The following is a 19,607-nucleotide window of genomic DNA, read 5'->3' on the forward strand; positions in this document are numbered from 1 at the left end:
CACGCGTGGGGTGTCAGCGCTGAAACGAACTCGGAAAGTGCAACCACTCGTGGAGCGCCGGCCGAAACGAACCCGTTCCACGCTGCGAGTGGGCACGCGTGGGCACGAGTGCCGTGAAACGAACTCGCTATAAGCCAACACATGACGAAAGTATGGTCCTGCTCGAGGAGGCTCGGCGTGAAAGCGACGGAGTTTTGGACTCCGGCAGGGACATGTACCGATGTATCAGTACACCACAGGCGCAAAAAGGTCCCTTTGGATGAAAAGCTGAATGGATGTGCCGGAAAGATTGCGGCGTGCTAAACTTGGTATGACGGAAGCTTTTTTTTAAAATGGACCCTGATGAGTATTGGAAACTGCAGTGGCGACAGCCTGGAACAGTTTCTGCAACTCCATTCGAGCGCGGAACTAAGAGCCGCGCCACAAACCGAACAGAACACAATGATTTGCCAATTTTGTTTTTCCTCAAGAAACAAAAAAACACAATTTGTTTACCTGTACCACACTAAATGCTCCTCAGGAGACTGAAGCGGTTTTGTATTTAAGGAAATTCACCAAAACTGTCTTCATGTGGCCTCCAAGATCACGAATATCGAGATTATTTTTCAATTTGATGCATGGAGGTTGCAGAAATTATTTTTGAAAGTTAATATCAAAGTGCACGGGGCGTGGCGCGATACTAGGAGTTTTCGGAATTCCTGCTGTGACGCATCTTCAGCACCTGTCAAAGCTATGCGCGTGCATTCTTGCTCTCTTCGAAAAGGTCAGAAATAGACGTCACGACTGACGTCAGTGTGGAAAAATACACCTTGCAAGCTTCCGATTGCACGCGCTGCCCAAAGGAGCGACACGCGTTTGGCGGCCCAAAGATCCTAGTACGACGTCACTACTGGCCGGAGGATTTGGAGGTTTTCTCACGTTTAGTATAAATCTTCATGGAAATTAACGTGGTATTTAAAATCACGGGATAAAAATACTCTAGAATTCTCCTCTAACTCGTTTTTATTTTTTTCAAGCATTGTTTTAGCTTCCCTTGAAAGGCTCTCAGCTATTCAGTCTGCAGTAAGGTTGACATTTGGGCTAGTTGGTAGTCTAACATATTGAGGTATTTAGCGCACAAGGTAGAAAGAAGAAGTTGCATGCTGAGGGTACCACAAAACCCACGTGCACCAAGAAGCATGCAAACGAATTCCTACCATGCGCTTCGGGCGTCGTGTATAAGATACCTCTTTCGTGTGGCAAGAGCTACATAGGCCAAACGGGCAGATGCCTCAATGACCGCCTCCGGGAGCATGATTACTCCTTGAAGGCTACAGTGGGCGGAAATCTTCCTCTCCATTGCAGGGAATGCAAATGCAGACCATTATTCCGTGAGACCAACATCTTGGGGAAGAACAAAGACAAATTGACCCGCGAGGTATTGGAGGCCTTCTACATCCTTCGTGAGGACAGGAACTGTATTAGCGTTGAATCCGTTACGCTAACAAACAAGGAAAGGAAATTCCTTGAACAAACAGTGAAGGGCCCGCACGAGCCTGGATGAACTAGCCGCTATCATTCACGGGGCTGTGGCAGGTGCACGAGTCCGCGGCGGATTATTTAGGTGTTTTCTTTCTCTTCCCTTTTTATCAGTAAACGTAGTTGTGAGTAGCGCTCTTTTCTGTCCTGTCCTTCTTCTTTCTACCTTGTGCGCTAAATACCTCAATATGCTATTCAGTCTCTTCACTCCGCGCGACCGCGGACTGAAATAATATTTTATTGTAATGTAGCAATTTGTTATGTCAAGAACATAAATCTTTTGTTCTTACCAAGTAAGGAATAACACGAAATATTTTTTGACAACTTAGGATCAAAAACGAGTACAAGAAGACTCCGTTCATTTCGACCAATCGCCCGACGTGCCTCAATTGATGTCACGGTTCACGGCATTCATAAGCTGGATTTTTCCGCAGTCTCGGGCGTCGCTCTCACCGGTCCCGATGTGATTGTTGCTGGTTCAATTCAATTAATTTGTGTGACGCGCAAGCACTTGGCGTTCATATCAATCGTTTCACTGAACTTTAAAGTTGTCTTCATAGTCCCTTCAAGGTTGTTTTTTTTTTTTTTTAAGAGATTTGCGTTTGAGTAATGACGAATTCCACTCGTCGTTTTGGCGTGTTCCGGCATCCACTTTTTGGGAGGGCGCGTTCGCCACTGGTCGTTTGAGATCAACCCGGATGTCTTTCGCACGTCCTTTAGGGCAGCGCCGAATCTGATTTAGGGTTCGGAACGCCCTCACTCTCAAGAAAAAAGGGTGTCGAAAGGTGTGTCGTTACACCCTTTGTCCCATATAATACAACCCAAAATTTCAATTCGACGTACAGCGCCCTACAGTCAAACTGACGGCCCAAAATGTTACGAGGGTCTTGATAGCCGTGTGGTACAACATTTTAAATAGCTAAAGTACGTAACAAAGACCACATAAAGGAAACACCGAGTTTTTACAGTAGGGCCAAGAAAACCCGAATTATTTTTCTTGTTGTCAGTAAAACGTACATTTTACGTTTTACTTCTCGTAAAATTTCGGGCCGTCTGTTTGACTGTAGGGCGCTGTACGTCAAATTGAAGTTTTGGGGAGTATTATATAGGACAAAGGGTGTAAGAATACACCTTTTGACACCCTCTTTTCTTGAGAGTGCTGATCTCGATCGGCTGATCTTCCCGGAGCCGAGTGGAACCCAATCTCTGGAAGATGAAACTTCCTGCCTCGCCGAGCATGAGGGGAACGGCGATCGACCGACGCGTGATCACGCTTTCCAGAAATGAGGATAGCCCAGCGCTATGGGGAATGCCGGGACGACATTTGGTCACTGCCGGAAGCCTATCGTCTTCCGCAGGTGGAGTCGGAGGCGCGGTGGCTCCGCGCGAATCGGATGCTCCGTAGTGGATTTAGGCTAGTGATCCAAAACGACCAGGCGAATGGTCGTTTTGACACGCCTGCGACCGCTTACAAAGAATGAACACAGTGGCGTCATCTACTGAGCAGCCCTGGATACCTCCCGATCTTCCTACAGTTTTGGGTGTCTTCCCTGGGCATTACTGTATTATCACGGATAAAATAGTAGGTTCATTTAAAAACTGAAAATAAAGGTACAATAAGGTGAACTCGCACCCGTAACTAAAGCAAAAAGAACAGCGTGCATCCCGTGACGGTGACTAGGGACAAGTGACCCAATGTTGCCAAATTCACCTTCTTCTGTACATAGTCTGCATTCTAAAACATTCCGAACATGAACGAGCGATACATTACAAGATAGGAACGTTCTAGAAGAGAGGAGAAAGATAAAGCGAGAAATTTGGCTAGTGGGGCCCTAGCGCCATGCCTTCCCGCGGGAGACGCGCGCGATGCCAACTCGGTCGTTAATGTGTCAATAGAAATCACTTGAGTAAACGTAGCCCTCGAGAGCTGCTCTGACCTTCTCTAGTAGCAAGTCAGATAAAGGTCATACAATGCACGATTGTTTAATCTCGGTTTTACGTGCTATCACTGTTATTCCGTGTATGGAATCGCACTTTTTTCTATCGAAGCGACGAGAGATTTGAGGAAGTCATTTGTTGAAAACAGCTGGTTTATTTTTCCGCGTCTCCGACGGGCCAGTTTCGTGACATTAACATGTCTCGTTAACCGCGGCGTTTATGTGTGTCCGGCATGTGACGTCATATTACATACTTATTTTCATGCAGTAATGCAGAAGCCACGTGCTCAGCAAGCAATGGCCACCAGAATGGCCGCTGATGTGACGTCAATGCAAGCCATGTTTAGTCTCTACCGCAATAACCAAAGCGCAGTTGTCTCCTTTTTGACGCCCGCTTCAATAGACCCGTTTCAATATTTAGTCTCACCTACCACGAGCAGAGCCAAACTCGGCGCTCTAATGGCGGCGCTACGCAGCTTCTGCGACTTTTGAGAAGCGAGCGTCTTTGAAATAATGCCGCAGAGAAGCTGAGAATTTATTTTAAAAGTTTGTCCTTGTAAGTCGTCTTTGATTAACAAAATCGGGAGTGTTTGAAGGTAGACGATCTTGATCTTCTATCACCGTCATTAGTACGGAGAAATTGGAGCTATTGAGACTGCCACGAGATGGCTCTGACGTTGGAAAAAGGTCCATTGCCGGTGTGCAAAAGCTGTCTTTAACAACATAATAAATGCAACTTCCTGTGTGCGTCATTTGACGTATTGTTTTCACTATCTTGCATTTTGTGTAATGTTTTAAAGGGCGCTTAACCTTTTCACCCTTTAAAAAGGCTCCTGACAAAGCCATTCTTACATTTCCAAGTGTGTTTCTCTCCTTCACGTACGTTTTTATGACAGAAAATGTATTCCGCTACACTCACCATTTTCATCGTTGCTACTGCTCACGCCGGTGATGTATTGATTCTATTTATGTAGACGCTTCCGCATGGGGTTTTACTAAGAAATGTAAAATCGAATTTCACGTTTCTCCTAGGCATAAGCCTCCGAGCTTTTGGCCCGATAAACAGTTATCATGGAAAATCCGCACACAATATTGCAGACGAGAAATAATTTGTATTACGGCATGCAACATACCCCCGAAAGGCGTAGGGTTTAAATAGGCTTCGGTAGACATAGTGCATTGATCGTATTCATAGATTCCTTCATAGTCGCTAACAAATAAGACGCGCAGCGTGTGGCTTAATATTATAGTCTTGATTCTTACGTCGTGATGGCTTCTTCTGTGTTCTTATCCTCTAATACCGCGATCCTACTGGATGAGAAGAAATAACGAGATGCTCGTCAGTCAGCACGTCCTTCACTTAGGTTGCCAATGATTGTAGGAGCGGCCTCATATAAATATATGCCGCTATATCTCCCCGATAAAAGTACGGGTTGATTCGGATACTTTAATACGTTGATATCCTATTGGGTGTTTCAAATAGCGGCCAGGCTATTTAAATCGACCGCAAAATTCGGTTTCTTAACCCCTCGCGCTATGATTTTGTGCTGCGTTTCCCACAGGCGGCGCATATGTTTCTATAAAATTTGCAAAGAGTGAACTTACCTGAGGAAAAAGTAAAAAAAGCAATAGTCGTAATACCTGTGGAAACCTAGCCAAACCACCGGTCTTCAATCAATATGGCACACTATTAACTTAAAACTGGTGACATCGCTACGTTTTCATAGGAGTTAAGCCTTTCTTTACATTTCCCTCAGGTAAGTTCGCTTTTTGCAAATTTTATAGAACAAATGCACCACCTGTGGGCAAAACTGCGAAACATCGAAGCGCGATAGGTTAAGAAACCGAATTATGCGGTTGATTTAAAGAGTTTTGCCGCTAGTTGAGACACCCGGTACTACATCCAAATGTCTTCAAAAACACAAGCAAAATAAAATTGCGACTAGGTTAACGCAAACCTAGTGATTATATAATTTTTCTTTTTTTATATCTGTGACATAGAAGTTGCGAACGAAATTCTTGTACTCTTAACCAAATATGGTCATTCTTTTCTTTTTTTTTTTATAGAGATTTGTCAAAGCAACGTAGCTTAAGCAGCGTTCTTAAGTACAGCTGGCTCCAAAGAATGGTGTGTAGCGAGCAGCGCCGTTAGCCGCGTTCCGCGTTCTAAAAAAGTTGTCCGTCTATTTCCGCACTTTGACGTAATATATGTTCCATGCCGTCTGCCAGCATTCTGGCGGTGTCGCAGCGGTGGTGGTACGAGCCAAAAGTACGAGCTTTCCATCGTAATTTTGGCGAGAAATTCTAGCACCAAGCGCAAGGGTCGTGACATCTGAGAGCATGACACTTTGGCTCCTGTGAGGTCGTTTGTGGAATCCTCGGGATTACTTTTAATGTATGGTGCGATAGGATCCTGAACGCACAAGTCACAGACGATTTCTAAAGGCATCGTACTCCACAGCTCAGCGAGCCAAAGGGCGTCACACATAGGTACAAAGCGACACCGAGGTCATCTTACCGGAAGCAGTTCGCGTATTCAAGGTCTGACGTACGTCAGGTCTTCGTAAAGACCATGCACTTGGTTCCTCCTATTACACCTACAAATTAAGAGAGGATGCAAATGTGGCTTATTAATGCATAGTACGTGCACAGAATGTACAATCACGTAATGTTTGTGTTTTACGGAGTTCCAAACTGCCAGGAATCATTCCGCGTTGTTGGGCATTTAAGAAAATTAGACTTCGCGCTTTTCTTAGCCTCTGTTTGTTCAGATTACGTGTACAATCGGAGTTACCAAACGTCTGTCACCGTCACGAAACGATGTTCCATTCATCATGGTGCCGTAAAATTAGAGCGCTGAAAAGCGAAAAGTTTGACAGATATCCAAAACTTTTTCGCAAGAACAGGAACGTAGGCGTGGTACAAAAGATAAAGATTATAACCATTATTAATAAAAACTTGGCAACAAGGTAATCTAGATTGTTCAGTTCCTTTGTTTTATGTGGAATGGCACTCTAATAGATTTTTCAAGTTTAGAAATCTGATCCGTTCGAACTATTCACATGAGTATAGGCTTGCTTCCCGTGGTTTCTTTTATTGCATTACGTTTCCAACGTCTTGTCATTGCAGAAGGGCTTTCTTATTTTTGTTGAGTTAATTGTCCTTTGTGATAGGGAACATTGCTGGGAGATCTAGGTACGATTTTTTTTTATATGAAAAACACAATGACTTATTTGTGACAAACGCTTTGTTTTGGTTCCTCTGTACCCAGAAGATTGTTGCGAGTTTGGAACGGTCGAATAACAGGAGCAGTTACGTTCCAGGTGTCGTGTATCCGGTTCTGATTCAAAGCAGAAGCGGCAACTCAAGAGGCGCTGTTCAACTTTCTGAAGACTACGTCATAGACTTGGAAGAATCTAGCGTTTTAGGGGAGAGTCTCTATTTTTCAGAGACTAGTTATGGAGACGTGATTCACGAATTGGTAAGGAAACATTACCTTGCACAAGAAAGCATGCTTCCGCCTCATTGTTGGAAATTCACTTAATTTAATTAGAAAATAAACATTCCCCCTGTTTAATCGCTCAGAAGTTATTTGATGTGTCCGCTAGTGTCTTTGGAGGTTTTCGTACATTTCAAAATACCGTTCAAGTTGAATTGTCTCCGCTAAAAATAACGCAAATAACACAGATTTGTTTAACTGACGTGCTGACTCCCACGATTTCTTTTTTGCAACCTTAGAGAAAGTTTTACTTCCTCGATAAGTCATGCAATTATTCACCGCGATATTCGTTCTGCGTCTTGTTGAAATTCATTGAATGTAATCGTTCACTGAGTTTTTATAAATTGCCATAGTTTGCAAAAAAAAAGGCATGAGCAATTCCACTCTGTAAATGTGATTGACCAGAGAAGCTGTTTAGCACACGACACTAACGTGTCAAAGCATTTTGAACAGAGGTACGACCAGATTTATTGTCTTGATCGGTGGTCGTCGTGACGAGCCGGAGGAAAAAAGACAACCGCAACGGGACCGCCGCCCGGCGGAAAGTAGACACGCGCGACGAGACCGCCAATCCGTGAGAGCGGAAGGAACGGAAACTAGGCTCGCAAGTGCTTGGGGCGACTACTAGGAGAGGGGAGAGCGAGAGTAGACATATCCGACGCGGGTCGCACAACGCCAAATCTATGAGAAACCTTTATTATGTAGGTGAGAGTGTACTGATCTTGAGAATGGAGCCTATTGATAACTACTCTACTGAAAATGGAGCCTATTGATAAATATTCTACTGAAAACGCGTATCCAGGTGATGAGACATAAGCTTTTTCATAAAATAAAGAGATTTTGCACCATATTCGTGAACTCAGTTTTTATTGACGCACACGAAAAACCCACAAAACCTTAGCCATAAATAGCATGGCTATAAAAATAACCATTTAGCATTTCAGCTGCCACTATTATGAATATCACTTCGCAGTTATTTTACTCATAATATGTTCTTTTTAGATGGATACTACAGATATACGTAATAGTGTTTATGAAAATTCGGAACACAAAGCTTCCTTTACAATTACAGAAACAAATGCGGGAATTGAAATGGTATGTACAAATATTTTTTAAAGTATATATTGGCATGGGAACCAAAAATATGGTTATACAAATGTACAGGAGGTTATGCAATCGTTATTTATAAATCTTTTATTTGTTGACTACATAGATTTTCGCGGACATTTTATAAACCTGTAGTGCTTTTTTAAGTTTCGTAAAAATGAATGTGTATTAAGCATATTGGAAGTTCACGTCGCCACAGCGTATATAGAACATTATTTATGGGAACTTTAAAATAATTATTAAGAATAAGTTCTTCATAAATTGCTTCCTAACCAATTGAATTTTTAATGAGGATGAAATGTTTGGTTAGCGATTCACAAACAGTCTGCAACGGGCAATGCTTGCAATATTCAGAAATCTTTCACTTTTTTAACAGGAAGGCTACCTAAACTTTACACATGGAATTGAGCCATTGCGAATACATGACAAATCCGGCCGAATCCCTCACAGAATATTTCCGCTCCCGACGCCTGAGGAGGCAATCCACTTGGAAAGTAAGTGGCTGAATCAATCGCTACACTAGATATTTATTGAAAATTCGACCTTTAAAGGCTAGGCTTCCAGAAGCGAAAATGCTTAGAAATTTTAAAAGTACGACCGAATTCCTCACTTCAGCGTTCGCGTCGCGTGCGGTGTCAATACCCTCTCACTTATTTGCCATTTATTCTCTCGATCAATAAGTTCACCTTCTGTTTTTGTCTAACCACGCATTCTGTTTTATACATGGCGAAATGTGCGCATTTATTGATTATCATTGGAAAATGAAGAGGAGGAGTGCTTGCAAAGGCGACGGCCCGTCAGTATTTCTTTATTTTTTTTTACTTGCATCATTTCAACGGCCCCTGTATAAGTGATCTGAGTAAGTAATCCGATGTTCAGAGTATTCAGTGTATTAGAGCATGTATGATCTTAAATCTTACCAATAATTAGCACTTTCTGAGTCAACGGAAGAGGTCTGTGGTTTGGCAATCAGAAAAGAAGTTCTTACATACATACAATGAAGATAACACACTTTAAGAGCGTTCAAAGTTGCCGTTCTGTTTTTTCTGAATAATTTAATTGGTAGACTTAGGAGTGCCGAGAAAATATGTTTCTACAAATTATATTTATGACGCGGAATACCCTGAAACTTGAACATTCCTTATATCATTTTGCTTAATTATACTTTCTTTTTAGGTAACATGTGCAAAAATATCACTTCGTCGTCTTTTTTTTTAAACAAGAAGAGTTATCTACTTTATTCCGGCATGGTTCAATTTTGAGGCGATGGTATTTAGATAAAAACATATGCACTGACATCGGATATTGTAACAATTTGAGAAAATTATCTTGAAGATATCTTAACGACTAAAAACCGCAAAAACGGGCCAGCAAAAAGGAAAATACAAACAAAAGCTAATTGACAGCAAAACACGAACTGTCCCTCTATAATTTTGCTGAAGAAGAATGCCTTTGAAAAGTTATAACCTTTGACTGTGATTATTTATTACATTAAGTATCACTATGATATTTACAGTTCCCATTGAAGAACGTTCCCATGAAAGTCTACCGTCAAAAAGTAAGCCTATTTTTTTTTGTAAACCATTTAACATTTCTCAGCAGTCCTCTCAACCAATTGTACAAACACCAAGGAGCAGGCTGCAATTCCAGTTACATGCGCGGCATACATACTGGCCATTTGATAACGTTGATGCAATTTTCTGTACACAGTAGAAACCCTAATTTTTCTTCTTTAGGTTTTTGCTTTGAAATAATTCCGTAGACGTCAGCTGGTGCTGCACGTGTAACTACAATTCGAGACCGCACTTTGATGATATAATGAATTCGAAAACTTTCAATGGGAAAGACAGTTTCACTATCTTGCACAGAAAACAAGCTAAAATTTTTCTCGCATCGTGCATATTAAAAAAAATGATTACACAGTTAATTCTAAACTTGCGACGCACTGAGGACATTTCATGATTTGAAACCTTCTAGGTTACCCTGCAGAGCCACCCACCGTGTGGCGACCTGAAATGTACGTCATGTTGGACAGTGTAATACACAAGTCCCTCCAGGAAAGCAAATATCTACAGGCTCGATACATCATAAGGCTAATGAACATCGTGCGTATGGTTTGCATTTGTTCTTGTTCAGAAATAATATAGTAATGCTAGTGTCCATTGACCAAACAAAATGTGCTTATTGAGGCTTTCATGCTCCGATTGCTGACATCCGTTCGAATCCCTTATTTCTTCCACGAAGGTGAATGCAATCTTCAAGACGGTTCGCAAGCCCCGAATAAACCTCCAGCTTGTTGGAATATACCGGTTTCAGGTGCGTATTCATTGTCCAAGCCTAACACATTGGTATCTTTCAATTTGAAAGTCTTGTTATGGCCGCCAAGAGTGCAAGACAATTGTAAACTGAAATTTTTTAGAAGAAAACAAAATTTTTGTCATATAAAGTCGACTTTTTTATTCCAAACCTTTTGGATCAGATTGCGCTTTTCTAAGGGGACTCGAGTGAGCGGGATACAATAATTATTTGTTTAACTATAAATTATAGGATGCCTATGATTTAAATCAGATTCATTTGCGTTCTACCAGATTAATTTATTTTGCATTAGTATAGCTATAAATTACTGCATTTGATCACTAGATGTATTTCTGATCACGACTGGTTGACTAATAAATCTACCCGACCACTGAAAATATTCCGGAAGAAATAATTACTGTAAATTTAAAGTTCGGCTTAATTAGCTTTTTTTTTAGTAAAATTTGACTTTGTAGAACACAAAAATAGCTAAATATGTGGGGCTGCGATTTGCTCTGACGACTGCTTTATGCTTGATTTGAGTGCGTTATGAGATTTTTTGTTTTGTTTAGCGATTCCTTGATGTAAAAAGAAAACAATGAATATACAATGCATCGAGAGATAGAAAGTTGGTAAATAATAAAACCAGGGTGTCGAACCGGAACCGAACCGAACCGAAAACCGGAACCCAACCGGTATTTTTTCCGGAACTGAACCCGAACCCGAACCGTTATATTGCTATCGCGATGAACCCGAACCGGAACTGAACCGGAAAAAAATAACGGTTACCGGCTCATGTTAAAACGGTTCGGCCACGCGCTGTTGACAATGAATGTGCTATCAATGCCATTTGTTTTTTAAGTGCCGTCAACTGACACACACCTCGCTTACATATTTTTCTTCTCCACTCAGTCTTAGGAATATAAACGCTGCATCCATGAATCCTGACAAACGCTGAATCCATGAATCTTGACATAGGAACCAGTATTGCGCTGGTCGCGGCTTGCACGGAAGAAAAAGAATTGGAAGGCTATGCAAAGAAAAAAAAATCGCATCACGGGATTTCATTTTCCTACAATCTCGAAAATCCTAAATGCTGCTGTGTGCTCATTTCATAACACGTTTCTAGAACGTGATGTTGCAATTTTTATTTATTTTGATGTTATTTTGATGTTATTTTGATTTTGTTATTTTGATGTTGCAATTTGTCATTTATAATTTCCGAACCGGTTCGCGAACCGGTTCAGCGCACCGAACCGGTTCGCGGATCATATTAATCAAACCGGAACTCAACCGGAACAAAATAAATTTACCTGAACCTGAACCGTAACCGAACCCGTATTTTTTGCGGTTCGACACACTGTATAAAACTATTTTGGGATTACTTTTGTGGAAATGTTTTTATTCAAATTATTGTAGTGAAACAGGTTTGATTTAAAGCACTATTGAAACCTTGATAGAAATCACGATTTTAAATCGTCCTGACTTTTATTCTCCACCATGCTGTTAACGCTCGTGTTTTCTGGGTTTGAAGAATTTTGTATCGGTCAGCTCGATACAATGTTGTGTTTTTTATATGATAGTGCTGCAGAGCAGGTTTACACAATTGTACCGGATGCAAAAATACGTTCAGCATAGTTATTTATAGAAAAGCTAAATAATGAAAATAATTTTTAGTTAATATAAAAACTACCAGAGGTTTAGAAATTTGTATAAAATGACGATGGCAGTAAAATAGATAAAAATATTCGCAAGTTATTTACCCTTCCCACTTAGACGACTTTTTTCTGAATTCAAGTGTAGGTCACGAGTCACAAAGTCACGTGGCGTCAATTTTCCGCTAGCGGAGAAATAATATTGTTCTAGAGGTCACGTGACATGAAGTCATGTGACGTAATTTTCCCGCTAAATTCAGAGGGGAAATAGCACAGGTCGAGCAAAAGTCGAGATTCGGATATCAGTTGTTCTGTTTTCTGAGATGCATCGTGGGCACTGCAGCAGTATTGCAGGCGTTACCGAGAAAAACTAACGAAATACGTTACTCATTGCAGCAGATTATATCAAGGCCATACCAATCAGAGCTGTCGCCCATCTTTTGTGTTCTCCTCTACAGCATATATGTCACAATGCATTAGCAACTAATACTTTTCCCCATGGCATGACAATTCCAAGAGTTGCTGTTTTGCACAAAGCCCAGGTTCTTCCGACAACATCACTAACTATAGGCCCATATCCGTACTTCCTTTGTGTTCGAAGGTATTAGAACATCTGATAAAGAAACGCTTGTGCACATTTTTGAATGATAGAGATGCCTTTGTAATGAGCAATACGGTTTTCAAGAAAAAAAGTCAACAGAAATGGCGCTACTTAATATCAAAGGAAAATTAATCAACAATTTTAAAATAAACTATTTACCACTGGAATATTTTTAGACTATACAAAAGCGTTTGATTTCAATTAACATGATGTTTTGTTCTATAAACTATAGTTTTATGGAATTCGAGGTGTTGCTTTAGATTTGGTACGTAGTTACTTATCTTGTCGGTCACAATATACGTGCTTTAATGGATACCACTCCATGCGAGAACAAATTTCGCATGGGGTTCCACAGGGGTCTGTTTTGCGTCTTCTTTCTTATTATTTCTATTAAAGACATTGTACCTATCCTAAACACTCCTGAAATAGTTGTGTATGCCGACGATACAAGCTTATTTTTTCTGTTCCATTTTTAAGTCATCTAGTAGTTACTGCTCACACGTGGCTCAACGATTTATCGGACTGGCTTAACAATAACCAACTTCAGTTAAATGTTACGAAAACAAAATACGTAATCTTTAGGCCCCGAGGTAAACCTGACGATTGTGATTTTTTTTTAATTCCAAGACTCTGTGATTGAGCCCGTAAACGTTTATAAATTGTTAGGAGAAATTTAAGCTGGACACCTCATATACATAAAATCCATGCAAGCATCCTGAGATCTATTGGTATTTTATACAAAATTAGATTGATGGTTCCATGCTCGTTAAAACGTCAAATGTACTATACTTTAGTGTACTTTCACCTCAATTACTCTTTATTAGTTTGGGGTTCAACAACAAAACAAATATTGATAGGTTGTTTCTTTTGCGAATACAAAAGCAATACGTTGTACAGAAAACCTTCAGCATACTGACCACACAGCACTGTTCCTTTGGAGCGTAGATCTTATGGTACGTTTACACCTGATAAGTAATCCCCTGCCGCGGGAGCGGTTCCGCTCCCTGCGGCTGCGGCGACGAGCGGGTTGCGTTTACATCTATTTCCTTCGAGCGGCGGTGGCGGCGCCGGCTGCGGTAGCTGACCTTAACATTCGCTCAAATATGACGAGGAGGCGCGAGAGTTCCCACCTCGACTGTCTCTCCCAGCCAATCCGCGGCGTTGCAGCACCCGGAAGAACGCCTAGTCATGACGTAGACAGGGTCGCGCTGAACAAGAGTGCCACCTCCGGTAAGCGAAACGCCTCGTTCGGCGGCACAAAAGACACCGGACCTAAACGGCTCGCCGGCGCGTTTTCCCACCAGCGTTTCGCCCCAGCGGCAGAAGCTGGGCGGTTTTGCTGGCGGATCCGCAAGTGTAAACGTACCATTAGGCGCCCGTTTCTGGCTTGAGCGGCGTCGGCGTCGCAGTCGCCGTCGGCGTAATGGTGAGGTCACGTGACTCCCGTGATGTCACTTGACCCCGGTGACATCACGTGACCTCACGGAGGTCACGTGACACCGATGACGTCACGTGACCTTCGTGAGGTCAGGTGACCCCGTGAAGCCACGTGATCCCTGTGACGTCATGTGGCCCCGGCAACGTCACGTCATCCTTGTGAGGTAACATGTCCCCCTTGAGCTCATGTCACGTGACCTCATGGTTACGCCGATGGCGTCGGCGTCGCCATCGCCATCGGCGTAGTCGTGAGGTCGCGTGACCCTCGGCGCCTCGGTGTTGCCGTCGCCATCGGCATTCGCTGAGCTGCCTCCGCAAGTTGCGGTGATTGGCTCTCCAAGTGTTGTGCAAGAAAGTAGACGTACGGGATTTTCTTAGAGTGTAAGCGGCTTTCATTTTTTAAACACAGTTTTCTTACCACTCGAAATAATTAGTGACCCCACCCATTTTTTTATGCACTTCTTCCTAGTAATACACAATACAATCTTCGACACGGCTCCTATAGCGTACCTTGGTCTAGTAAGAATTATGGACATCACCAATTAGCATACTTGATACCTCATTTCTTAAATAAACATCCAGCCATTAGGAAAATAATCTCAGATTGCGGAACAAAACACAGCTTTAAAATTAGCCTACAGCGGTACCTTCTCTCATGTCATGTTGAGTAAATACATTTAGCTTATATTTTCATTGTGTATGAATTGCATTAGCTGTCTCATTTATTTCCAAAGCATTAAGTGCACTAACGATTGTATAAGCTCTGTACAAAACATGCTGTGTTGATGGTTGCTGATGTGCTATTGTGTCTTCTTGTAACCTTTAATGATTATTGTTGTTGATCTTCGCGTGCTGAGCATTGTAATCGGGTGATTGGCCCACGTCAGAAAGAGCTCATCTATCTGCCTTTTGTCTTTTACCATAGGCCTAGTGTCTACATAAAGCTAATTCAATTCAATTACTTGCAAATGAAAGGAACGCGTTACAGTTACCCATGTCAAGTAACGCACGTTATCTTGGCGTTACTTTTTTGTTATGAATTGACATGTTTTGATGTTTGCACTTTGCAGGTATACTTAATCGCCATATTTCTAGTAACATTATGTATATGCAGACACTGAACATAATTACTTTATCCTTTTTATGGGTTCACCCAAATACTCACAAAAAATGCAAACCCCCCCCCCCCCCCAAAAAAAAAAAAAATCCCTTAACTTGGCGCCTAGAAGCACGAAAAAAATTTTGTGTAATTCTGTTTTAAGGTTTAGGAAGTAAAAGTAATTAGTAACGTAAATCCGTCACCCGTTACTCGAACTGCGTAACGTAAGTACCTTACCCGTTACGGTTTTGAAGGAAGTAACAGGTACGTTACGAAAATAAGTAACGCGTTACCGGTAACGTCGTTACTTGTAACTAGGGATGCCGCGAACTTTTTTCGAATCGAAGTTTCGATGATCGAATCAAGCGGTTCGAAAGGTTCGAAAGATTTCGATTTTTCGAATTGTCTATATCGTAAAATTCGACGGAGGTCAAATTTTCGAACTTGTTAAGCTAAGAAGTTCGACGCGTTTCGAACCGTCGAACTTATTACGCTAAAAAATTCGATCTTTTTCGAACTTTCGAACTTATTGCGCTGCAAGGTTCGATGCTTGTCGAACTTTCGAACTTGACTAACCAAAAAATTCGATGAATTTCGAACTTTCGAACTTATTTATCAAGAAAATTCGAAAAGTTTCGAACTTTCGAATTCTGAAAAGTCAGAAGTTCGACGAACTTCGAACTTTTAGGGTAAAAGTTCGACGTTCGTCGAACTTCGAAAGACCGGCGGCCGGTTTCATTTGATTTCAAGGAGTGGGGTACATTCGTAATTTTTTTTTTCTCGAACTTTTACACGCGGTGCTGCGTTCCTTACGAAAGACAATGTCATTTATTTCAATGTTCTGGCATGCTTAGGTTTAAAGAAATAAATCCCCGAAGGGGCGAGGACGGACGACACGACGGGTTTTTGACGATTATCTTTTGTGCCAGATTTGAAGCACGCTGCAGCCGGAGCTATTTATGGTAGATATGTTATACTTTTTTAAGAATGATCTATGTATAGCTACAGGTAAGTGCCGTCTTAAGATGTGATTATTGTTATTCAACGTGAGTTTCGAAGAAATGTCCAAACATGTATCTGCATGCAATTATGACCTAAACTTGATATTTATTTTCGTCTAAGTTGTTTGAGGTATCGCATTTAAATTAGCACCACAGACAGTACATATCGTTGCCATCTTCAGAATACAAAATAATATATTTATTCTTTTTTCACGTTAAGGAATAAATTAGCTCATTGCAGAAGATTTCTAGTAGTGCTCAAGTTCAGCACGTCATTAAAAGAAAACTTTTTTTTTTTCGCTTCACGTTCCTGGGACGTGTTTCTTTTAGCCTGTACACATTTTGGTAAAAGAAACTTGTTTCGAAGTTCTGAACCTCTGAATATGCACAAATAGAACACTTCCGACGAATTCTTGATAGTTTTTTTTTTTTTCTCCTGCTTTTTATTCCCGCATTTATTCTTTTTTTTTTTTCTTTTGTTACTATCGGCACAGGTGTTTAGGTCGAAAAGACAGCTTTGAACTTCCGAACCACTAAGCATGTGACGAGCAGTGCCTTCTGACAACGAGTTTCTAACAGTGACCATCTACGCAACCTTTTATGTAGTGAAGAGCGACAGTAGCTATACATATGCATAAATAATTTCAGATTAAAATAAGCTCGACCACGCCCTCTTTCCCCGTATTGTTTTCTTTAACAGTCCGAAATACCTGCAAGGGAAAAAAGGAGGCTGAAGCCCCCCCCCCCCCCCCCCCCCCCCGCTACCCTCCTTCCCCCGTTTTTCCTCTTCCGACGCCACTTGTATGGTAGAACGCTCCTCGACCTCGAGTTGTGTCGGCTTTTGTGCTTTTTGCGAAGCGATTCCTCCGTCCCAGAAAATAAACCTCCAGGACAATTATAAACTTCACCGGATCGGATTACTACCAGCGTGCAAGGGGTGGCGAGCTAGTTTGCCAGGTCGCTTCAAGGTTTTTCTGAGCCTCAACCTCCTGCTCGCCCCTGGCCGTTTCGAACTGGATGAGTCTCGTAAAACAGTGTTTTCGTGCAATCACTACTGCGTGATAAAGACCCCCCCCCCCCCCCGGGGGGGGCTGGCGGTCACAATTCTGCACTGGCAAATATTCTAGCACGTCCGGGACACTCGTCGTCTCATTTAATTGCCTTACCAACTTCGCAGAATCTAGGTATCACACCCTAACTTTTCTAAACTTGATTTTGTGAAAACAAGCGAGTCGTGAAAACGTTATTTGCAACTGAAACTGTAGAAAAACTTGAAAATCAGACTTCAAACTTTGAAAACTTGGATTAGAAAAAAATTCAAAATCTTCGAAGTTTTTTTTTTTTTTTTTTTTTTTTTTTTTTTAATGTAGCGTTAAAAGAGAATCTAAACTTTCGAACTTTTCGAACTTTAAGCCAAAAGAAATTCGAAATCTTCGAATTGTTCGAACTTCATGTCTATAAAAATTCAAAGCGTTCGAAGTTTTCGAATTTTTTTTACAAAGAATTTCGAAATCTTCGAATTTATCGAACCTGAAGTAAAAAAATATTCGAAATATTCGAATTCGAAATTTTAGAAACCGTGAAAGCTTCGAAATTTTCGAATTCGAAACTCCGCTGTGGACAAAAGTGGCGAATTTTTCGAAATCGAACCTCGGTCGGTACGAAAATATCGAAATTTTTCGAAATCGAACCTTAGTTCGCTTCGCAAATATCGAAACCTTTCGAAATCGAACCTAGGGTGGTTCGCGACATCCCTACTTGTAACGCGTTACCCCAACACTGGCGCTGAGTCATAAAATGCTGAACCGTCTTTGTGTCAAAACACGGAACTGTATGCCCCCCTCGCACTCAAAAAAAAAAACAAAAACGTTGCACTCCGATATACAAAACGAGCCAATAAACAGTGAGACATCAGACACGGGCGATGTCCGCGTTTGTATAGAGGAAACGCAGAGAAGAAAAGCGCCTTTACTTTGAAGGTTACATCTGTCACTAAGAGCGGCAGAAAGCAAACGGAATCGTTTCGTCTCGTTGCCGTTACAATTCATCAGAATGCGCGGCTTCGATTTTGACTGAAGAGGACAACGTGAAAAGCAGATCCCGTAAGTTGCTCTGTCCGATTTGTTTGTGACGGTCTGTTTATGCATAATAGAAACCCAAGCTATTTGTTTCGTTTCTTACTTACTCTTACTAGCGCCACTAGGTACATGCTTAAGGGCCGTTAACATGCCATTGCACATTTACGCTCCTTTTACAGATAGGTGACCATAACCATGCAATTGGCGAGCCGAGTCTTGTGAGGGACCAGCTGCGCTTGGCGTTGAAGAGGTCAGCAGCACCGAACCCGAATACGCCCATGCCAAAGTTGTTTAACGAGGAAATTCTTCAAACCTGCTCTGCAGTTTCCTTCCAAAATATTATAACTATCACGCATATGAAGTGTCATACAAACTTTGCTAAACGAAATCACTAAATTTATTTTAGGTGCCAGATGAAGATGCAGCAGATGTACCCACGTTTGCCAGCCTGAAGGATTCGATATATGAAGAAAGGCGCTCAGCACAGCCACCGGTTCCTTCATCACCCGACACTCCCCAAGACAACGACGCCCACGAAAAGACAAAAATAGCAGAGCCCTTCTTCATCAACCATGACCGCAGAGACCCTCGTGTTGAATAGTTGCCTTAGCAACACGAAATGGCATACAACGGCTGTCGTCAGTTAAAAATATTTTTTTTCCGGACGGGACTTTTTTTTTTTTTTGTTGTACCTTACATGTGTGACCAACATGCAACTCTGCAGGCTGTAACTGACGGAGTGCCTTGCGCAGCCGTTTGCTTTTGTTGTCGGGTCGGTTCACTACAAATTTATGCACGTGCGTTTGAAGGGCGATAATTACATTCACATCTGCTGGGATCCCTTCCTCGACCCCTGAAGGTTTTATGATGTATTTTGAGCAGGCGCTTTTTGGTGGTCTGCGCGTCGTGTTTCCCAAAGCTGCTCATCGCGGGTGCCACTTTCATTTCTGCGCAAAAAGTTTGGGCTTCCCTTCAAGGGGCTTCGCTCTAAAGCGCATATTCAAGATACAGCCAGCTAAAGGCGCTCATTCGTAAGCTCGTGGTGCTTTTCTTTGTTTCGCCTCCTGACATCCCTCGCCTCTGGGCGTTAATGCGTCGGGGCGTATATTGCTCGGTAATCAGGAGCTTATTGGATTATTTGATTACTTTGACGCGACTTGGATGAGGGCATTTTCCAACTGGAACGGTAGAACCATTACGGAAATAGGGGATCCAGAACCAACAACTATATGGAGGCATGGCTGCGAAAAATTAAAGCCATGTCGGGAAGATCGCACCCGAACCCCTTCGCATTCATTGATTTATTCGAGAGAGACGAGGCCAAAACAAGAGTCATCTTGCTTCAAGCTGGGAACGGGGCAGCCATACGTGCGCGAGGCC

At 41.9% G+C, this 19,607-nt stretch overlaps 1 protein-coding gene across 1 annotated transcript in view; it reads left to right on the forward strand.

Moving 5' to 3' along the window:
* Positions 1–4,354: 4,354 nt before the first annotated feature.
* Positions 4,355–19,607, forward strand: part of LOC121838507 (venom metalloproteinase antarease-like TpachMP_B) — a 48,974-nt gene continuing 33,721 nt past the window's right edge. The window contains exons 1-7 of the mRNA XM_042294794.1: positions 4,355–4,403; positions 6,779–6,936; positions 7,957–8,049; positions 8,438–8,555; positions 9,578–9,619; positions 10,039–10,166; positions 10,306–10,377. Coding sequence (XP_042150728.1) covers positions 4,355–4,403; positions 6,779–6,936; positions 7,957–8,049; positions 8,438–8,555; positions 9,578–9,619; positions 10,039–10,166; positions 10,306–10,377 — 660 coding nt within the window. The remainder of the gene's footprint in view (positions 4,404–6,778; positions 6,937–7,956; positions 8,050–8,437; positions 8,556–9,577; positions 9,620–10,038; positions 10,167–10,305; positions 10,378–19,607) is intronic.

Source organism: Ixodes scapularis, unplaced genomic scaffold, assembly GCF_016920785.2.
Source record: "Ixodes scapularis isolate PalLabHiFi unplaced genomic scaffold, ASM1692078v2 PGA_scaffold6__148_contigs__length_123643588, whole genome shotgun sequence".
Classification (NCBI taxonomy): domain Eukaryota; kingdom Metazoa; phylum Arthropoda; class Arachnida; order Ixodida; family Ixodidae; genus Ixodes; species Ixodes scapularis.